A 19,510-nucleotide genomic window follows, 5' to 3' on the forward strand; every position below is an offset into this window, starting at 1 on the left:
GCTCTGCTCAGCTTCTCCCAGTACCAGCATCTGTGTCCTGGATCCTCCAGGGACCACTGATGGCCAGCAGCACTCGTAAAATATTACCTATTAAATGGGAGCCTGACTTCTTCCCCTGCTCCTTGCTCCTCCCAAAAGGATACTGCTTCTCTCTGAAAGACACATGAGTATTTCCACACAGAGACGTAAAAACATGGGGAAATGCTTACTACTGGGCTGCTGAGCAAAGACAGTGTTTTAACTCTCATGCTATACTTGCGCCTCTCTTAGCAAAGACAAAACCTTCCCAGAAAAAGCCTGCACTGCAGTAGGAGAAACAATGCTCTGACTAACGCAAAATCATGGGCAGGAACCCTACCTGCTGGAAACTAGCTATTGCTAACTTCTCCCAAGCAGCTCGCGCTGGCTGGTGGCAGTGCTGGCTGAGCCACGGAACTTGCAGAGGAGAGGGAAGGAGTGAGAGATGGACTTGACCTCATGCAGGCTTTATTTTTCACAAGAGGGGAGGGGAAAAAACAAAAAAAAAAAAAAAAAGGAGAAAGCGGTGCAGGGGTCTGGCTAGAGTCCAGTTGCCACATGCTGCACCACTGATCGGTATCCTCAAAGGGCCACCATCTGGCATATGCCATGGAAATGTGCCCTACATCACCCATGGAGCTACCACTGCCCTGGGGCATCATTTCCCTAAAAAATGGCATTTTTGCCTTCCGTGTTCTTTGCGGAGCAAATGCCAGCATGACCTGTCACTGGCACCTTGTTCTTCAGCATGACACCACGGAGGTGGCTGTTTTAAAAGGCAGTCTTGAGCCATGCAGCCACTTACAGATAAACTAGGCACACAGTGCAAAGGGTCTCATCCTGCAAGGGTACCCCTCCTTGAGCCAGGGTGCTGAGTGCTTGGGAGAGTGGAGCTGGGCTTGCTCGGCTGAATGGGGAGCAACCAGCAAAAGGCATCCCAGAACAGACTGGAGTTGACATGGGATGCCAAAAGGAAGTGGTATCCAAGAGATGCTGGCTAAGGTGAGGAGGGTCCAGGGGACAGACAGCTGCTCTGGGGAGGCCTTAAAGAGGAACAGAGCATGGAAGAAGCCAAGTTTTCAGGCTGTTGACATCATGCTGGAAAGATTTATTTTCTTTTTTTCTGTGAAGCACAATGTAAAAGCTCCATGTTTGAGGAGAAGGGAAAAAACGTCCAGGCTGCACTGCTGCTTTTTTACTCTTAGAGTCATCCCTAAAAGTTTGAGGCTTAGCTGTACTCCCTGGACATCAGGAGTGACTGCAACAGGAGTATACCAGTGTGGGACCTGTGTACATGGGCCTCCTACATGCGAAGCTAGCTGGGCCCTCTAAATTTAAACTTTCCTTCATACGCTTTCTTTGGGACACAGCTTACAACCACAAAACAACCTGCCCCAGAACTGACACAAACCGCAGCTCTTCCCCTGACCAAGGCAGGCTTTGGCATCACAGAAAACACTTGCCTACCTCCATGTCTGATCCCACCAGGCTCAAGCAGGTGGTCTGTGGCCCCTGTAAGAACACCCTCCCTCTCGCAGCAGCTTCAGTCCCATAAGCAGAAGGGACAGGCTGGCCCCAGGCCACACCTTCTGACCGCAGCACCTGCAGATGCAGCGCCTTGCCTTTTGTCTGGCATGGAAAGATGCCAGAGGGGTGGGAAGAGGTCTCCAAGGATGACACATTGCATTGGCATCACCCAGCTGGGCTGGAGCCCGCTGGAGCGTGCCATCGCATATTGGCCGAGGAGCAAGCGCTCCCGCTTCAAGCAGTGGCCAGGATTTAGGGCTGTAGAGCGTGAAGCTGCATTTTGGGTCTAAGCAGCAGCAGCAGCAGGATGGATGGGTTGTGAGTGCAGCTGGAAATAACAAGGCATCCAGCCTCAGCAAGGTATTTTCTGTGGCTGTGGGGTGCCACTGACTACAGCTGGGGCTCGTGATCCCTGGAGGAACAGCAGTCAAATGTCACAGTGAATCGCCCATCATCACCAGAAGAACTCTTACAACAAGAGCATTGGCTGAACTGTCACAGAAATGTTTAACACCCAAATAAGGTTTTATTGAATTCCTTTGACCTTTCTGAGCAGTGCTGGAGGAGCCTAGCCTGCCTCCCTGCAGCAAATGGCACAACTGTCCTACTGTAGCCACGTCTATGAAATAGGAGGAAAAACAGAAAGCGGGAGAAGTCACCCCAAAGCTTGGGGAAGCAAATGATGCCCAATACCATTTGTTCTGACCTGTTTCTGAACACAGCAGAGGACACATCTGTCAGCTCCATCTGTCTCTCTTACCAAGAAGGGACACAGACACTCCCAGAGAAACCCGTGGCTGTTGTTACAAGAACAGAGGAAGTGCAGGCAGTTGCTGTGGATAGAAAGCAGGATTTAAGGGGAAAAATAACCATGCTTGCTTCATTCATAACCATTTCTACCCAAGCAGAACTTGGGGCAAGGACAAAACATGGGAACAACTATAACCCGTTTCCCCTCTAATGAGATAAAAATAAAGACTGAGAGGCAAGAGCAGGCGGGTGACGACGTTATCGGTGCTCCCCAGCAGGATGTTCGTTAGCCTTTCTGGACAGAGCTCAAACTCCCTGGCATTTCCTTCCGTAACTCGTTCAGAGCTGCTGCTACTGCTGAACTTGTCACAGAGCCCAGTCGCCTTGGATCAGCTCTCGGGAGCGTCTGTGGCAGCCCCGTCCAGCTAATCTACACCTGCCGCCTGTCCCAGCTCTTCTGCAGCAGAAAGCAGCACAGCGCACCCCAAAAACCTTGGTCATGCACCAGGAAAAATCACAGTGGCCTGAATCCGATTCTGGCAGGTTTGAGACCGTTTTACTTGTGAGATCAAAAGTCATAAAAGTGAAGCCAAGGATGCACATCCCAGGGCAGCTGGAGGTACAAATGCACCATCAGACACTATGCAATTTCACAGACATCACTGCTACACCTGCCAGAGCTCAACCCCCTCAGCTCCTTCTCTGCTCTGATAATCGCACATTGAAATGGGGCCATGCCCAGCTCCCTGTCCCCACGCATCTTCTCAGCAGAGAGGAGGGTCCCCCATGCCAACATCCTTGGCAAGGCAGGCAGGGGCGGCAAGCAGACAGTGCATGTTTGTGTCCAAAGTCCTCCTCTCGTTTTATTTCACCCATCAGTCATTGCCAGCAGGAGCGTGGTGAGAAAAGCCGTGCCTGGTTCACCAGCACAGGGCCCAAGAGGTGCCCAGGGACCCACACACAACATGCTCCTGGGGTTGCACATCTGGGGATAAGGGTTCTCACAGCCGTCTGGCGCTTGTTCCCCGCACAGAGGGCGGGGGGCATGGCTGGGGATGGAGGCAAGCACCCACATGCCTCCTCCACACTGGAAACCCGTGCGCAAGATACCAGCGGAAGTGGGACTGGCAGCGCTGGTGTAAGAGGAGAGGGGGTGCATACTTTATCCCATGGGGGCACGCATAAGACTCCAAAAAAAATCACAAAATAAGGGGAAGCGGTCTGGCAGATGAGAAGCCCTTGCCCAGCCAGGGTGCGTTGGATGGGTGTGCACAGATGCTGCACCAGCAGGAGACTAGCAGGGGCACAACACGGTGCAGACGCGGGGACATCCATAACGAGTGGTTCCCATGCCCTGCTGGGGAAGGACGGCAAGGGCTGCAGGAGCTCCCGCCGGAGCTGGCACCGGAGGCTGCAGGCAGCTGGGCAACGCTCGGATCCCACTGGATTCCCAGTTTTGTGCACTGGGGGAGGGGACGCCGGGTTCCCACGCACCGAGCTGGGGACCAGGGGCTGGGCACCAGGGGAGGGGGTCCCCGGCGCACAGGGGGGTCCTTGGGATCCAGGTGCTGCAGATGCCCTGTGTTGGTTTTGCGTGGCAAGGTTTTGGTAGCGGGGGGGGCTACAGGGGTGGCTTCTGTGAGAAGCTGCTAGAAGCTTCCCCTGTGTCTGACAGAGCCAATGCCAGCCGGCTCCAAGACGGACCCGCCGCTGGCCAAGGCCAAGCCAATCAGCGCCTCTGTGATAACATATTTAAGAAAGAGAAAAAACAGTTAGAGAGCGCTTTTGCAGCCAGAGAGAGGAGTGAGAAGATGTAAGAACGTCTGCAGACACCAAGGTCAGTGAAGAAGGAGGGGGAGGAGGTGCTCCAGGCGCCGGAGCAAGATTCCCCTGCAGCCTGTGGTGAAGACCATGGTGAAGCAGGCTGTCCCCCTGCAGCCCATGGAGGGAGGATGAGGGGGTGTGGCGATTCCACCTGCAGCCCATGGAGGACCCCACGCCGGAGCAGGTGGAGGCACCTGAAGGAGGCTGTGACCCCGTGGGAAGCTTGTGCTGGAGCAAGCTCCTGGCAGGACCTGTGGATCCGTGGAGAGAGGAGCCCACGCCAGAGCAGGTTTGCTGACAGGACTTGTGACCCCGTGGGGGACCCACGTTGGAGCAGTTAGCTCCTGAAGGTCTGCACCCCGTGGGAGAGACTCACATTGGAGAAGGCCGTGAAGGACTGTCTCCCGTGAGAGGGACCCCACGCTGGAGCAGGGGAACGATGAGAGGAGTCCTCCCCCTGACGATGAAGAAGCGGCAGAAACACCGCGTGAGGAACTGACCGTAACCCCCATTCCCCATCCCCCTGTGCCGCTGAGGGGGGTGGAGGTTTGAAGCCGGGAGTGAAGTTGAGCCCGGGAAGATGGGAGGGGTGGGGGGAGGTGTTTTTAAGATTTGGTTTTCTTTCTTATTCCTCTACTCTGTTTTGCTTAGTAATAAATAAGATGAATTCCCTCTCTAAGTTCGGTCTGTTTTGCTCGTGATGATAATTAGAGAATGATCTCTCCCTGTCCTTATCTCGACCCGTAAGTTTTTTTTTTTTCATTGTACCTTTTCTCCCCTGTCTAGTGAAGGAGGGGAGTGATAGAGCGGCTCTGGTGGGCACCTGGCCCTCAGCCAGGGTCAACCCACCACATGCCCCCAGCTGTACGCACAGAGTGGCTGGCTCTGAGGATGCATCGCGGTTCCCGTGCCAAGGGGCTGGCCCTGTGACGGTGCCGGCTGCACGCTCGGGTGCTGTCTTTTGGCGGGGGGCCGGGGGAATCCTGGTGACCGTTCACGGGGCTGGATTTTTGGGTTCCCGGCTGCACGCACGGGGGCCGAACCCGGGGGCTCCCCGAGCCGGCAGCACCGCTCAGCCCTGCGGACGAGGCTGTCGAGGCGGGAGCCGATGATCGGGCAGCAGCAGGTCCGCGAAGCGGTAGGGGGGGGCCGCCGGGCGCCCTCGCAAGCGCTGCCGGTGCCGCCGCGGGTCCGTCTCGTACCAGCGGTCGGTGCCGAGCGCCGGCCGCAGCAGCCTCCGCGCGCACAGGCTCAGGCACTGCCCGGTGCCCAGCATCGCCCCGCACGGTGGAGGCGGAGAGAGATGCTGAGCGCGCCGTGCTCCTCGCACGCCCACCGGGGCCGAGGGGCGAATGGGAGCTCCGGAGGGCCGGGGCGGAGCAGCGAACCGAGGAGTGCGGAAACCACCCCGGCCCCGCCAGCCCCGACCCACCAAACCTCGCGTGGCGCGGGGCGGGGCGGGGGGCGCATGCGCACGAAAGACCGCCCCGCCTGATGCCGGCCCGCGCACGCGCAGGGTCGCCGCGGGGGAGCGGGGTGAGGCGGCGCACCTTACGCCTGCGCAGTGTGGAGGTGCGGCGCCATGTTGCCGGAGCGGGCCGGGGGGAGGTGGTGAGCGCTGTGGTGTCGGGTTCCCTTCCCCTCCCCTGGTTCGGGAGGCTGCGGCCGAGCGCAGCCTCCCCCGGCACCATGAGCGGCGGCGGAGGTGGCGGGCGGGTATGCGACCTGTCCCGGCGCAACCCCCAGGAGGACTTCGAGCTCATCCAGCGCATCGGCAGCGGCACCTACGGCGACGTCTACAAGGTAGACGCAGCACCGCGGTCCGGGGGGAGGTGTGTGTGCGTGGTCTCTCCTCCCCTCCCGCGGTGGTGGGTTCCGTTGCCAAGCAACGGCGTCGGTTCCCCCCTCCAAAATCTATGGGGGGCTTGCGTTGTCTAGCGACGCCCCCCCCCCCCCCCCCGGCCTGGGCCTGAGAGGGCTCCTGCTGTTGCGGGCGGCGAGGTCGTCCCCGTTCCCCGCTGTGGTCTGCCCCGTCGCACCGGCCCTAGTCCTGGTGGGGGCGGGTGGGCGCCCGGCCTGGCCCCCCTCAGCTCCGCTCCAGAGGGACTCTGTCCCCCGCGCCTCTCCCTGCCGGCCTTGCGAAGGGGCGACCCTCGGGGGCCGCCTTGGCACTTGGGGGCGGCCGGGCCTTGCTGCCAGTGCTGGGCTGCGGCGCTCTCCTGGCTTCCTGCGGCTGCGGAGCCGTCCCGAGGGTCGGTTCTTGCCGCAGCTGGGTGCCGGCTCGGGCGTCTGTTTCAGGAGCGGATCCTGGGGGTCGGCTCCTCTCCAGACCGAGCTGAGGGCTGTGAGGGTGCGGGAAGTGCAGGCTTGCTCTCTCGTTTCCAGACCAAATGACGCTTGAAATCGTGTGTCTGAGGTTGAGCAGGGCTGTTCATGCTGGCTACTGCTCCCGTCTCTGTCTTGGGTGGAAATAGCAGTGTTTTGTGTTTGTGTCTCTGTAAGACGTGAGGGTGACAGGTCGTCGGGCAAACTGGGGAGTCAGGAAAGGTGTCGTTAGGATCAGAGTTTTTCATCGTTCTATCTTAACTTAAGAAAAGCTAAAGCAACAGCAGCCACACGCAAGTTTGGCTTTTGGGGCTTTACAGCGGACTCCGACGTTTTTGTCTGCTCTGCAGTGTATATTGTTATTTGTGTACCCAGTTGAACTCTTGCCTGATGGGATGCGGCAGCCTGTCCCTCAGGTAGGATGACGCTGGTTGTTACCTGTTCCTGTTTGATGGTGGAGCAGAGGTGAGAATTGGAAGTTTGTCGCGTGCAGCCTCTTAGAAGCATCGCTTGAACCATGTGCTTTCCAAGCGTCTTCTAGTCTGTTTCTAGCATCACGGGGTAGGCGTGTGTGTTACTGGCAGCCAGGGCTGTAGGGAAACATTTAGAGCCATTCCACAATTTGAGGTGCACAAAACTGGCACTGATGCAGCTTTTGACTCAAAGTGCATGCACCTAGAATGAAGTCTTGTTTGGGGCAATTTTGGTTTAATCTTGACTCACTTAAATGTTATGAAATGTTATGAAAGTTTCAGGACCTAAATCCTCTTGTTACTGCCTTCTTAGTGTGCTAACTACCCGCTTTTTTTGTTTAATAGAAAGGAGGTTTTGTGTTGTTTTCTCCACCTTGCCAGCTTTCTGTGAGTGTTTGTGTGCTGTGCTGATGTTTTAGTTATCCATGTCTACTTGCCTCATGCTCTGGGTGGTTTTTTTATTTTTCTGCAAACTGTTGTTTGATGTGCTCAGCTCTTTCTGCTGCAGTTTTTAACAGGCATATTGACTCTGTGGTATCTTATCAGATTTTTTTCAGTGCTCTGTACGTGATTCTGATGGATGTGAGTTAGCTAAGTCATCTGTGTTTACGGTTTAATTTTAAGGACATTACCTCCAACCATAGAGTGAATATTTACATTTGCAATACCACTATGTATCTGAAACCTGTTAAGTTTCACTGGATTTGTCAAGGTTTTCTCAATTATCGTACTTACATTGCGGTAGCCTTCAGTTTGGTGCTCTGTGAGTGGCTAGTATTTGGCACTGCTTGTGACTTCTTTTGTTTGAGGCACAGAAGTTCTCCCTCAGAGTGGGTTTGTTTATATTTACAATCTGCCTGTGACAGCTGAGATACAAGCTGATATATCAGGACCAGGATACACTGGGCTGGTATTATAATTATCTATTTCTTCTAGATGAGAGAGAGGTAAGTGCTTTCTGATGAGTTTGTGGACAGTGTAGGGAAAATGAGATGTGCTTTCCTCTTGGATGGAGGATCTAGGGAACTACAGGCCTGTCAATCTGACCTTAGTGCTGGGGAATGTTACGAAGCAGATCATCTTGAGTGCCACATGCGGCATGTACAGGACAACCAGGCGATCAGGCCCAGTCAGCATGGGTTTATGAAAGGCGGGTCCTGCTTGACTAGCCTGATCTCCTTCTATGAAAAGGTCACCCACTTAGTGGATGAGGGAAAGGCTGTGGATATTGTCTACTTAGAATTTAGTAAAGTCTTTCACACCATTTCCCACAGCACTCTCCTGGAGAAACTGGCTGCTCATGGCTTGGATGGGTGTACGCTTTGCTGGGTAAAAACTGGCTGGATGGCCAGGCCCAAAGAATTGTGGTGAATGGAGTTAAATCCAGTTGGCGGCCAGTCACAATTGGTGTTCCTCAGGGCTCAATATTGGTTCCCTTTAATATCTTCATTGATGCTCTGAACGAGGGGATCAAGTGCACCCTCGGTCAGTTTGCAGACAATACCAAGTTGTGTGGGAGTGTTGATCTGCTTGAGGGTAGGAAGGCTCTAACAGAGAGATCTGGATGGGCCGGATTGATGGGCCAAGACCAACTGTATGAGGTTGAACAGTGCTGGGTCCTGCACTTGGGTCATGACAGCTCCATGCAGTGCTACAGGCTTGGGGAAAAGTGGCTGGAAAGCTGCCCAGCGGAAAAGGACCTGGAGGTGTTGATCGACAGCTGGCTCAACATGAGTCAGCAGTGTGCCCAGGTGGCCAAGGTGGCCAACAGTGTCCTGGCTTGTATCAGAACTAGTATGGCCAGCAGCACTAGGGAAGTGATCGTCTCCCTGTACTCTGTTCTGGTGAGGCCGCACCTCAAATACTATGTTCAGTTTTCGGCCCCTCACTACAAGATGTTGAGGTGCTGGAGCATGTCCCAAGAAGGGCAACAAAGCTGGTGAAGGGCCTAGAGCACAAGTCTTATGGGGAGCGGCTGAGGGAACTGGGGTTGTTTAGCCTGGAGAAGAGGAGGCTGAGGAGAGACTTTATCGCTCTCCACAACTACCTGAAAGGAGGTTGTAGCCAGGTGGGTGTTGATCTCTTCTCCCAATTAACTAGTGAAAGGACAAGAGGAAATGGCCTCAAGTTGTACCAGGGGAGGTTTAGATTGGATGTTAGGAAAAATTTCTTCACTGAAAGGGTTATCAATCACTGGAACGGGCTGCCCAGGGAAGTGGCTGAGTCACCATCCCTGGAGGTATTTAAAAGACATGTAGGTGTGGTGCTTAGGGACATGGTTTAGTGGTGGACTTGGCAGTGTTAGGTTAACTGTTGGATTCAATGATTTTAAGGGTCTTTTCCAACCTAAACGTTTCTATGATTCTATTGTTTGTTTCTTTTTGAGGCTAGGTCTTGCTCAAGGCACCTTCAAAGTGAAGCATGAAAGTAGCCCAAAAATAGTAATGAAAGCTGGTTACTTTTAATGTGACAAAGAGGAAGTAATGTAGTCCTACATATCATCCACACGTGAGCTTACAAGGGCTTTATCTTAAATTTGTGAGGAGTTTCATAAAGCCTCTTTAATTTCCTTCATCCTGTCATCTGTAGGTGAACTTTGTGGTTGATGAAATAATTGCGCGAAGTTGAAATTAGCCATGTGACAATGGTGCTCGTCAGTGGTGGGATTTCAGCAAAGTGGATCCAAGCATTGGATGTATTCTTGCAGCTTCAAACCGTTCTTTGTAAATTGTGTGTTTCCTCCTTAGCAGGGAGATCCTTGTAGGGAGGTGTTTCTGCTGTTAGTAGGTAGGGATTATTGCCTTAGTAAGATGACAGTCTTGTTATGTTGACATTCTTGCTGAATGCTGACCTTTCTGTAGCCGGCTTTCCTGGCAAAGTGTTGAGGCGCTGAAAGCAGAGCACACTGGCATCTACTTCCTTGCTCTGTTTTAATTGAACTGAGCTACAACAGGGCATGGGCATGTTAAAAACATAAATTAATATATTAAAAAACAAACAAAAAAAAAGAGGCAGAGTTTCCACTCTGAAGATTTTTGAATTGGAAGTGAGAGCCCGTGGTATGGCCTGAACTATTGAGACTCGAAGGGTACGAGGATATGGGTCAGATTGACATGATCCTGCTGCTATGAGCTCAGCTGTTTAGCTGGTACCTGGAAATGTACTAGTGCACTGCAAGGATGGATTTTTGGCTTAAAACAATATTTTTATCATTATCTGCACTCCCACTGAAGTTCAGCTTTCAAAGAGGCCTTGGCGAAGATAATGAATGCATCACAAGAAAGGTAATGGGTAACTTGTTCGTGCCATTAGCTCTGTGTCAAATATGCTCAGTGAGCGATCATGTGTCTCTTCTAACTAGCACCAGTTCAAGTTTGTTGTAGGAGATGAAGTGTTATCTGGGTTGTTTAGTTCTTAATGTATCCCAGGGATATAAACACTGGACATAACACTGTTTTCAGTGAGAGTCTGAGAGACGATACTTGGGTTTTTAAATTTTTTTTCAGTGAAGCTATGTTGCCATGATAGCTAGCTAAAACGTTACTATTACAAAGTTCTCATTAGAAGCTTAAGTAAAACAAAGGACTTAAAATCTGTTCCCTTGTCCAGAGATGTCTCCTCTCAAGACAGCTAAAGTTAATGGTGAAATCAAGTTACTACTTTGTCAGATGGTTGATGTATCTGTAACAAAACATGGGCAGACGATCTGCTGATAGTGGGGTTTTTTTTTTGGAGTTGAGTATTCTTGAGTGTTGCATGTCACATTTTCATTTGCATGGTTTTGTTACCCGTGTCTCAGTGAACTTACTTGTCAAGTAACTTAGCTTCATCTAAAGTCTAGAGACTGATAGCAAAATTGCTTTTCTGATTGAGATTACATGTCAGGAAAATTCTTAAATTTCACTTTCTTTTTGTATCAAATTTTCTCATCCAAAATGACACCTGCTAGAGAGGATGAAAACTGGTTTTGCTGTTGTACAAGTAATTTCTGTCTTTTGTGTTTCTGTATTTCACTGTTGAAATAATTTAATTGAGTAGGGTGGTCAGCAAAATGTAAAAGAGGAATTATGTTTTTTGGTTGTGGAAAAGAGACACTGTTCTGTCCTGCTCAGTTTCAGGAAATATTCCTAGAGGTAAATGAGGTGGTTGCTTAATTTAGTTTGCTCTGTGTTTTCTCTGTCTCTTTTTTAGAAAGATTTCTGTGTGTCCTGTTATGAAATTGCCATTCTAATCATCCCTGTTCCCAGGCCCTCTGTAATTTATGCCATTCTTTTAGGATTCGGGTTGCAAGTGCTGCACGCAATATTCTGACAAAGACCATATTAATGCTATAATTTTCCTGTTTGTCCCCCTCCTAATACCTTTGGGTTTGGTGGTAACTGCACATAGATTTGAAGTATATTCTGAGGTGATTGTAGGTCTATTTCTTTTGTTCATACCATTCATTTATATCACAGCGTATCTTGGGAAAAAAACCCACGTTGCTTTGATTTAACAAAGGTTGAACTTCATTTGCCATCTCACAGGTCATTCATCTCACATGGGTGGACCCTTGCAAAGATTTTCAGCATCTTACTGAAAGAAAAGCCCTTCTTTTAGTTTCTCCTTTACTGAAATTCAAATAGTTGTGATAATTAGTGAGATTATTGTTCCTGCAAAGGTGTCTGCTTTATCTCAGTTCTTTTTGTCATTTATGGCTTCATCCAGTTAACAAAGGAAGACACAGAACTTCATAGGGTGTGCTTTGCTTGAGGTCTCCTTTCAAAAAAGGAAGAGGTCTGATTTTCTGCTCCCCAGCCCTTTGGCGTGGGCATTCATTTTGGTGAGGGAATTGACATATCTCCTAGCTCAGCTGCCTCACACCGAAACTCTGAGATTCTGTGGGTATCTCTGGGGAACATCTGGTGACTGTTACCACTTTCTGTTCTCAACTGTGTTTTGGAGTCTCTGGTTTCTGATGGCACTCAGGTGTGTTGCTGGAAGGGAATGTGTCCAGAACAGATGAACCTGAATTTTTATGATCTCCCATTTTGCAGAGTCCTACGCAGAAATCTCTTCCCTCCAGGTCGTGCCCTTGCTCCTCTTTCCTGGAGTGATCCAGTAAGGCATCAGTTCTACAGCTTTACTGCTTCTGAAGTATTGAAACTGTGCCTTTTAGTTGTGCACTTTTGATAGGCATTTTAGTCTCCTTTCTTCTTGATTGATATTACAACTATTGAAGCTCTTTTTGACTTCACTAGGAATAAATGTCTATGTTTTGAAGGATCTCTATTTCAGCTTTAATTGTCTTTTGAAGCTTGTCAGGCAGGCAGAGAGGGGTGGATGTTTTGCCATCCCGTTTTTACTGCACTGAGTAAGTACTACCGGTTTAGTTTCTGTGACTGTGGTTTCCTTAAGCAATGATCCATGCCTTGCATAGGGATTTTTGTTTGCCTTCATTTCAGATCTTTTTGTTTAACGTCACCTTTATCAAAGCATTGCTTTCTAAACTTATAGCTGCTGCATTTTGGTATCATGCCTCCTACCAGAATGTGGAACCTAACTATTTTTAGCATAATTCATGGTAGTTCAATTCCTGTGAATTGCAGCTGTGACTTCGTAGGATGGGCTGAAGTGATGTTGGTCGAGAGTGGTGATTCCCTACCCTACTCCTGGCTGTCTTGTTGCTTACCTCACATTAGCTCTGGCTCTCAGTATGATGCCCAGCCTGGTGCAGTTGGCTAACTTGGCTGAAAACAAAAAAAAGGCAGGTGGGTTTCTGCTGGCTCAGAGAGTTGAATCAGCTCATGGGGCAGTTGTGTGGGTCTGAGAGAGGCTGAAAAGGATGACTGTAGGGCTGGAAGCAAGGGGGTTGGGGAGGCATTTTGGTGTGTTTTCCTGAAGAGCAGAGCTAATTGTGGTCAGGAAGCCTGTCTGTGACCTGGGACAAGTTATCCCTTGAAGTAGCAACTTGTTTGGAAGTTGCTCGTCTGCGTTTTATTCAACTGTTCACATAGGAAGTAGTCAAAACCAGAAGCGCTCTGTTGTTGTTACTGTCTTAGACTTTGCTTTTTGGCCTAGTTTTTGTTGCAGCATTATGTGCTTTATATGACCAACTTCCATTTGAAGGACAAATACAAAGTCGGCAAGAGATTTACCTCCTTGGACCTTGGGTTTTGTGTCTATACTGGTTCAGCTGCACACACCTCTCCTCATGAATCTACTGTTGTGGCATATGTTAAGGGCAATGCTAAATACTAGCCTTCCTCCTTTTCTTCTTTCCCCTCCTTTTCTTTTCAGATACACACCATGCATATCTCATGCTCGGCTGGTTTTACCTGATAGAGCCCATCCAAGAACTGCCTGCTCCATTGCTCTTTCCTTCTCTATTTCAGAGTAATGAGGTCTTTCTGATTGCGAGGCATTTTGGTTAATTAATTTTTGTGTCATGGAATAACAGCAAAACTGGATTTTTCTAGCTTTTGTTCATAATGGGTGGCAGTTTTTTATATAACATTTTGATATGATATCCTGCTGTTGTCACACAGACACTAGTAATTATTTTCTGTTTAATTAGGTAGTGCTTCTCCAGCTTGACTTAGCGGTTGGTGAATTTTTTTGAATTCTTCCATATGGTAATCTAGATCTCTGGAAGAGTATCATTCTTTTAGCTGCTGGTAGAATGAGGATCTCTATATGATTTTCCAGAGCAGACATCGTATAAATGGTGCATGTGTCTAGTAAAGTGACAGCATGTAGATGCAGGCATTGTAGGCTGATCTTTGCTTCTGGAAAACCTGTGTAATGTGTTCCCATTGACATAGTGAAATCTGCATTTGAAGGAATTAGTTGCAGGCTCCTGCTGATGGAAACAGGGATGGGAGGAAGAACTCTTGGCTATTGCTGTTAACCTCATCATCAGAAAGGCTGGAAGTTAGAGCGCTTATGGTGCAAGTGGAAAGAAAAAGGTGAACGTGTGTTTTCTTACATGAGCCTCTTTGAAATTTTGGGTTGCATTTGCAGACTGAAAAATACTTGTTTGTTCTTCAGCCAGCTATTCCTTATTGATGCTCCAGTTTCAATCTCAAAACCTGTGAGTAATTGGCAACTTTAATGTGATGATGCTAAATAAAAGCATGAGGCAGTGTCCTCATTGTACTGAGCTATTGTATGGTATGTACGCAACAACCCTCAAAGAGTCAGAGCCAGCGCCAACATGTGTTGAAAAGCATACAGTACTTCAGTCTTTCTCAGTCTCTCTCCTGTGAGCTTAGGCAAGGAATTGTTTTGTAACTGATGATTTCAAAGCCATTTGATGAAATCTTGTAAAACTTGTCAGGATATCTAATCCTCATCCTTTGCAAGGAACCCTTGTGTCCCTACAGTCAGGATGATCTCTTTGTTTTTGTTTTTTTTTTTAATACCCAGGTTAACAGAGGCAATTCTTATTCTTGTTTGTGAGAACACCTTCGTTGCTAATAACCCAAATGGAATAGGATGCAAACTGATGATCTATTCAGATTGTTGACTTCAAGTCATGTCTTCTTAAGTAACAATTTGTGCCCTGAAGCAGTTGATAGCCTGCTGTTCCAGAGGGCCTTGGTGACCTGTGTCAACTCAGATTTTGTTCCTCCTTTCTGGCTTTTGTGAGCCCAGGCAGAGAGACCAGTCCAGAGATTGGCCAGCTGGCCAAAGAGTCTCACTATTGCTGGTGTTGAAGAAAGGAAGCAATGCCAAAGCTGAAGGTGAAAAGACACATTTGTTCTTTCCTGCCCACGATTTTCAACAGTTCTTCAATGCCCTGTTCTTAAGAGAAGAAATCCCTTAGCGATGGGAGGGGGACGAATCAGCCACGAGGTGTGAAGAGCGCAGGTTTGGCAAGGCTGCCTGCTGCTCAGACTCCAGTCCTTTGGCTGGGATTTGTCCTCATATGTTTTAACCGGATTTGTTCTGAAATTGTCACTAGCTCCTATCCACCTTCTTTCTTGGCTTTAGTTACTTTAGCACTCTGCACACCATAGTGACTTATGGAGCCATACTCAGAGAAACAAATGCCTGACAGCTGGATAAAGTATTGTTAAAAATAAAAAATAAATTACCAAACATTTTTTGTTAGACTAGCAATGTTCCTGAAGCCTGTGAAATGTTTCCACCTTGTCTTGCACATCCTACCTGCATGCAGGATGCATAACTTCAGGATCTCCTCACTTGTATCCACTGCAGTTGTGTCTCATTGATTGTCTTGCTAGTACAAGTTGCCCCAAAACAGGTCTTTAAGTACTAACAAGACTCCCTGATGAGCTCGGGTCTTCATTAAAGCTTAAGTAATTTTTCTTGGTAGTCTTGGAGGTTAAGAAAAATGCCGACCTTTGATTCATGAACATCTTGCCTCTGTGTTTGTTTCTTGCTGTGAAAAGAGTGTGTTGGGAAAAGAAATAAGGAATAAAAATCTTAGCTCATGCTTTAGTGGCACCACTTTCTTACCTGTTGTGTTCATTCTCTGGCACAGATAAAAGGAACTCACTCCTATTTTTGCTGTTAATGTTCTTGTTAAATGTTAATGTTAGTGTCTTTGTTCTACCATACAGCAATGAGTGGAGACCCTGCTGCCATCCATGGAGTGAGCAAATAACCACTTACAGGGAAGGCTCCCAGAGAAAATTCCTATTTTAGCTGTTATTTCATTTATCTGTCTATCTATCTGGTTTGGACTATTCTTTGATTTTTATAGGATTCCCACTGGTCTCAGGATCTATCCATAACCATCTGCCTGCAAATTGTTTGCTTGTGCCAGTACTCCCAGCATTGCAGGAGAGCATTGCCACACCAAGGAACAGTGAGAGGTTTGAGATTGGTTGTGCTAGGAACGACCTGGGTAGATCTCTGGACTCAGGAATACACATTGCATTTATTTCCAGAATTATTGGTGGCTATTTTTTAAAGTCTTAGGGTTTTTTTCCCTCCACTTGTGGTTCCACAACTAGCTGTCGAGCTGCCATGTTAAGAATTGATACCTTACAGTATGTGGTGAGTCTCGTGGCCAATCAATAAAAGGTGTGAGCCTTTGACCTCCTAAAGTGACTTAAGTGAGACCATTAGCAGCTGGGCATCTATCTGCATCATTAAATTCTGTAATTCTGGCTTTTTTTGATTTGAAAGTGGATGGGAGGGAAAAGCCAAAAAAAACCCCAAAACCAGGACTGGTCTCACCTTCTGTGCCCTGTCTAGGGGGTAGAGAGGGCACAGTATTTAGTGCGGCAGTGGTCCGGCACAGTGCAGCTCCAGGTACCAAGACTCCCTGGGGGAGAGAAGAGGCTGTAGCTGAGCATCCTTCAGGAGCTGCAGCTTTGGTGCTGGGGTACATCTTTGCTGCCCTCTCCCCATAGCTGGATGCAGGGGGCATGGAAGTATCCTGAAAGCACTGGGCAAATGGCTCCTCAGTTTTCAGTTAGTAGTCAAATGCAACAGTTCTAGAAGAGAAATCAGTATTATCATCATTGCTGTTGCTTCTTAATGGCTTTTAATACATTTAGCTTCCTTGGTTGCTCAGTAGAGCATAAGCTTCAGCATGACAGAGCCCCATACAAAATGCAGTTTAGCTGCTGAGTAATTGCTGCTGAAGTTGGCCACAGAGCTGCTATGTATACAAGGGGAAAGCTTTCTAACTCCTTTGTTGCTGGCTTCTTTTCTTTGCCCCATTGCAGAAAGGAGGATGCTGTCTCTGGTGGAGAGTAAGGACCAAGGGGCGTGTAGTGAAATGAGCAGGAAGCGTTGCATCGCTCTTGTGGGAGTCTTGGAAGCAGTCACATACGGTACAGGGTGCAGCCCTTGATGCTCCCTGGGCCCTGCTTGTCTGCTATGAGATCTGTGTATAACTGCTTTGCAGTCGGTATCTCAGTAGTCAGTTTGTTTATGGATTTTAATACGGAAATACAGCATGGTTGAGGGCTTGTATGATTTAGGACTGTTGTGTGGTAGAGTTTCCTGAGCCTACTTAAAGCTTCAGATTGTGGTACAAATTAGCTGTCTAGTGTTTTGGGGTTTTTTTGGGTTTTTTTGAGATAGCTTGCTTTGTTGTTAGAAAATAAATCCAGGATGAGAAGTTTTGTTGGAAGAATGCTTCCTGCAAACATATACAGGAGAAAAGCATGCTAGTTAAGAGAATTGTTGCTGTTTGGTTCACCGTCATTGAGCACAGACATTATTTTAAATAAGTGTTTTGGATAAAACAGAACTCAATAATGATGCTTATCAAATGAAAATATATGCTCTAAGCCCAATAAAAAATGAATGCATGGTCTATTTGGAAAGAAAAATTCTAACCTTGTGTGAAATGTGAATATACAAGATGTTTAAATTTATTGGCTCATTCTGAGGTTGTTTTTGTTTTAAAAGGTTGCTTTTAAAAAACCCAAACAACCCAACACATAGTTTCACTGGTTTAGACCTTTGTGTATCTCAGTTGCTCTTTGACTCCGTGTTGTCAGAGAATGTTGAGTTGGGAACGCAGAGCTGATTACTGTGTTCTGCTCTCTAAATATTCTTTTTGTTTTGTTTTTGTAGGCTCGAAATGTCAACACGGGTGAGCTAGCAGCAATTAAAGTAATAAAACTAGAACCAGGTAAGTATATCTTAACTGACATAGGCCACGGAAACTAAATATTTTTATGCCTAAGATACAATTGTACAAAATCATTTGAGTCCACTTACTGAAAGAAGGGATAATTGTTGCCTTTTACTGTAGGACAAAATACACTGTTCTAGGAAATAACAAGCATGACAAGTGAGGTGTGGAGAAAAAAAGGTAATTGGAGAAGTGTTGAAGAAGTGACTAAAATTTCAGTGAGAGTTTGGGGAGTTTGTCTTAAGTACTATGTTTTCAACCCATGTGATGCAAAACCCAGTATAGAACAAAAGAAATTAAGATGCTAGCAAGGCAGAAGAGAACTTGCCGGAAGAGAGAATAGAGAGAGAAATAAAAAGAAGGAAGGGTGTAATAATAGGTGAGCATTAGTATCTGGGAATTGAGTACATTTCCTGAAATTCTCTTGGAGACTCTGATTAAGATGATGTTGTATGCTAGATTTATGCTTGAACTGTGCTTATGTTGTCATTTCACAAAGTACATATGCCCTACAGATCAGTTATCAGCCTCCAAGTGCTGATCTATTCATATGGCTAGAGTTGGTGAACAAGAGTACAGTAATCTTGGAAGTAAAATGTCCAGACTTGCTGTTTAACTTGTAACTGTTGGTGTTCCATTTCAAGATTTAATGTTGGGGAGGGAAATACTTTAACTACTGCCTGGTTTGATCCTTAAGGTCTATAGAGGCGAGAAGGGAAGGAAGTTGCTGCCCACTTCAGTTTTTTTTCTCTTACAATTCTGGAAGTGATTAGAAATGGTTTGTGTCTATAATGTTTGGATATTAAAAAAAAAAACCAAATTCAAGACAGGACAGGATGTTACTATCCAGTTCCAAAAGTGTACATTCATCACACTGCTTTTATTCATACTCACAGTTGTGGTCTCATGTTATCTTGTCTAGTTCTGCTGCTTTGGCTTTTTATGTCCATGCCTATTGCTGGAGCACTTGGCCATACATGACGTGGGTTACCAGTCCAGCTAAGACAAGCAGCCATGCTGTGTCTCCCTACAGAATTGTAAAGATAAAACAGGGAAGGAGACTTGTGTAGTGAGGAAAGAACCCCAGGACTTGGATGAGGATGATCCAAGCAGACTCGGGTGATGCCAACCTTTAAAATAGGTCATCTTTTAGGACGACTCGGAGAATTGTGCTTGTGTGCGTGCTCTTGGCTGTGGACAGAGCCTGGGGACGTGCTGCAGCTGGGGTAACTTGCCCTCGTGCCGTGCTGTTGGGGCGGGCAACTGGCATCTTGCAGCCAAATCAGGTCTTTTTGGCAGCCTTTGGCTGCCTGAGTGGTGCACAGAGAATAATGTGCTTTAGCTACCCTCTCTATGCTCAGCGAGCTCAGTTTCTCTGTGTAGTTATTGCTTCCAGTTGTGGTAGAGGCTTGACTCACAGCTTCAGACGGGCAGCATCCGCATTCCTGAAGCGTGGCACTGGCTTTCTGTGCAAGTGTTGCACATCAGAGGACAGCGTGAACAGTAAGGGTTGATAACGTTTAGGTACTTACTCTAAAGCTTATGCTACTTTTGATGCAATGAAAGCACTGGCCAAATACTGGAGAAATCATGTCCTTTTACAGACACACCTGTCTGTATGTTGAAGTAATTTCTTGTTTGCTCTTCAGCGTTTGCATGTGTAAAGGTCTTGCCAGGATGCAGCAAGCCGTCAGCAATACACCATGGAGAGTAGATGGTCTGTTACGACGTTAACTTGCGGCCTGTGGTTTGACATTTGCTTTCAGTTAAATAAAATACACGTGAATATCAGATTTCTGGTTAAAAAGTACCAAATAGATAGATCACCAGCATGTTGATATATTGGGAAAAACTTAAAACATCTTTTCTTAGGTAATAGCATAGCCAGTTCTGTTGGAATTTGTTGTCTTACATTTGAAATGCCATATTTGAGAAGTTGCAACAATTGATAAATATGAGCTCAGTGTCTATACTCAGCCTTTTAGACAAT

The 19,510-nt window shown here is 47.7% G+C and overlaps 1 protein-coding gene across 6 annotated transcripts in view; it reads left to right on the forward strand.

Annotated features, from left to right (window-relative positions):
* Nucleotides 1–5,649: 5,649 nt before the first annotated feature.
* MAP4K3 (mitogen-activated protein kinase kinase kinase kinase 3) overlaps nucleotides 5,650–19,510 on the forward strand; it is a 90,495-nt gene continuing 76,634 nt past the window's right edge. For 2 of the 6 annotated variants that reach the window (XM_075749572.1, XM_075749573.1), the window contains exons 1-2: nucleotides 5,665–5,922; nucleotides 17,460–17,517. In XM_075749572.1, the coding sequence (XP_075605687.1) occupies nucleotides 5,809–5,922; nucleotides 17,460–17,517 (172 nt within the window). In that variant the 5' untranslated portion in view covers nucleotides 5,665–5,808. Of the gene's footprint in view, nucleotides 5,923–17,459; nucleotides 17,518–19,510 lie in introns of all 6 variants that reach the window. The other 4 variants (XM_075749569.1, XR_012834764.1, XM_075749570.1 and 1 more) reach the window with 4 other exon arrangements.

The sequence above is a fragment of the Balearica regulorum genome, chromosome 3, assembly GCF_011004875.1.
Source record: "Balearica regulorum gibbericeps isolate bBalReg1 chromosome 3, bBalReg1.pri, whole genome shotgun sequence".
Lineage (NCBI taxonomy): Eukaryota > Metazoa > Chordata > Aves > Gruiformes > Gruidae > Balearica > Balearica regulorum.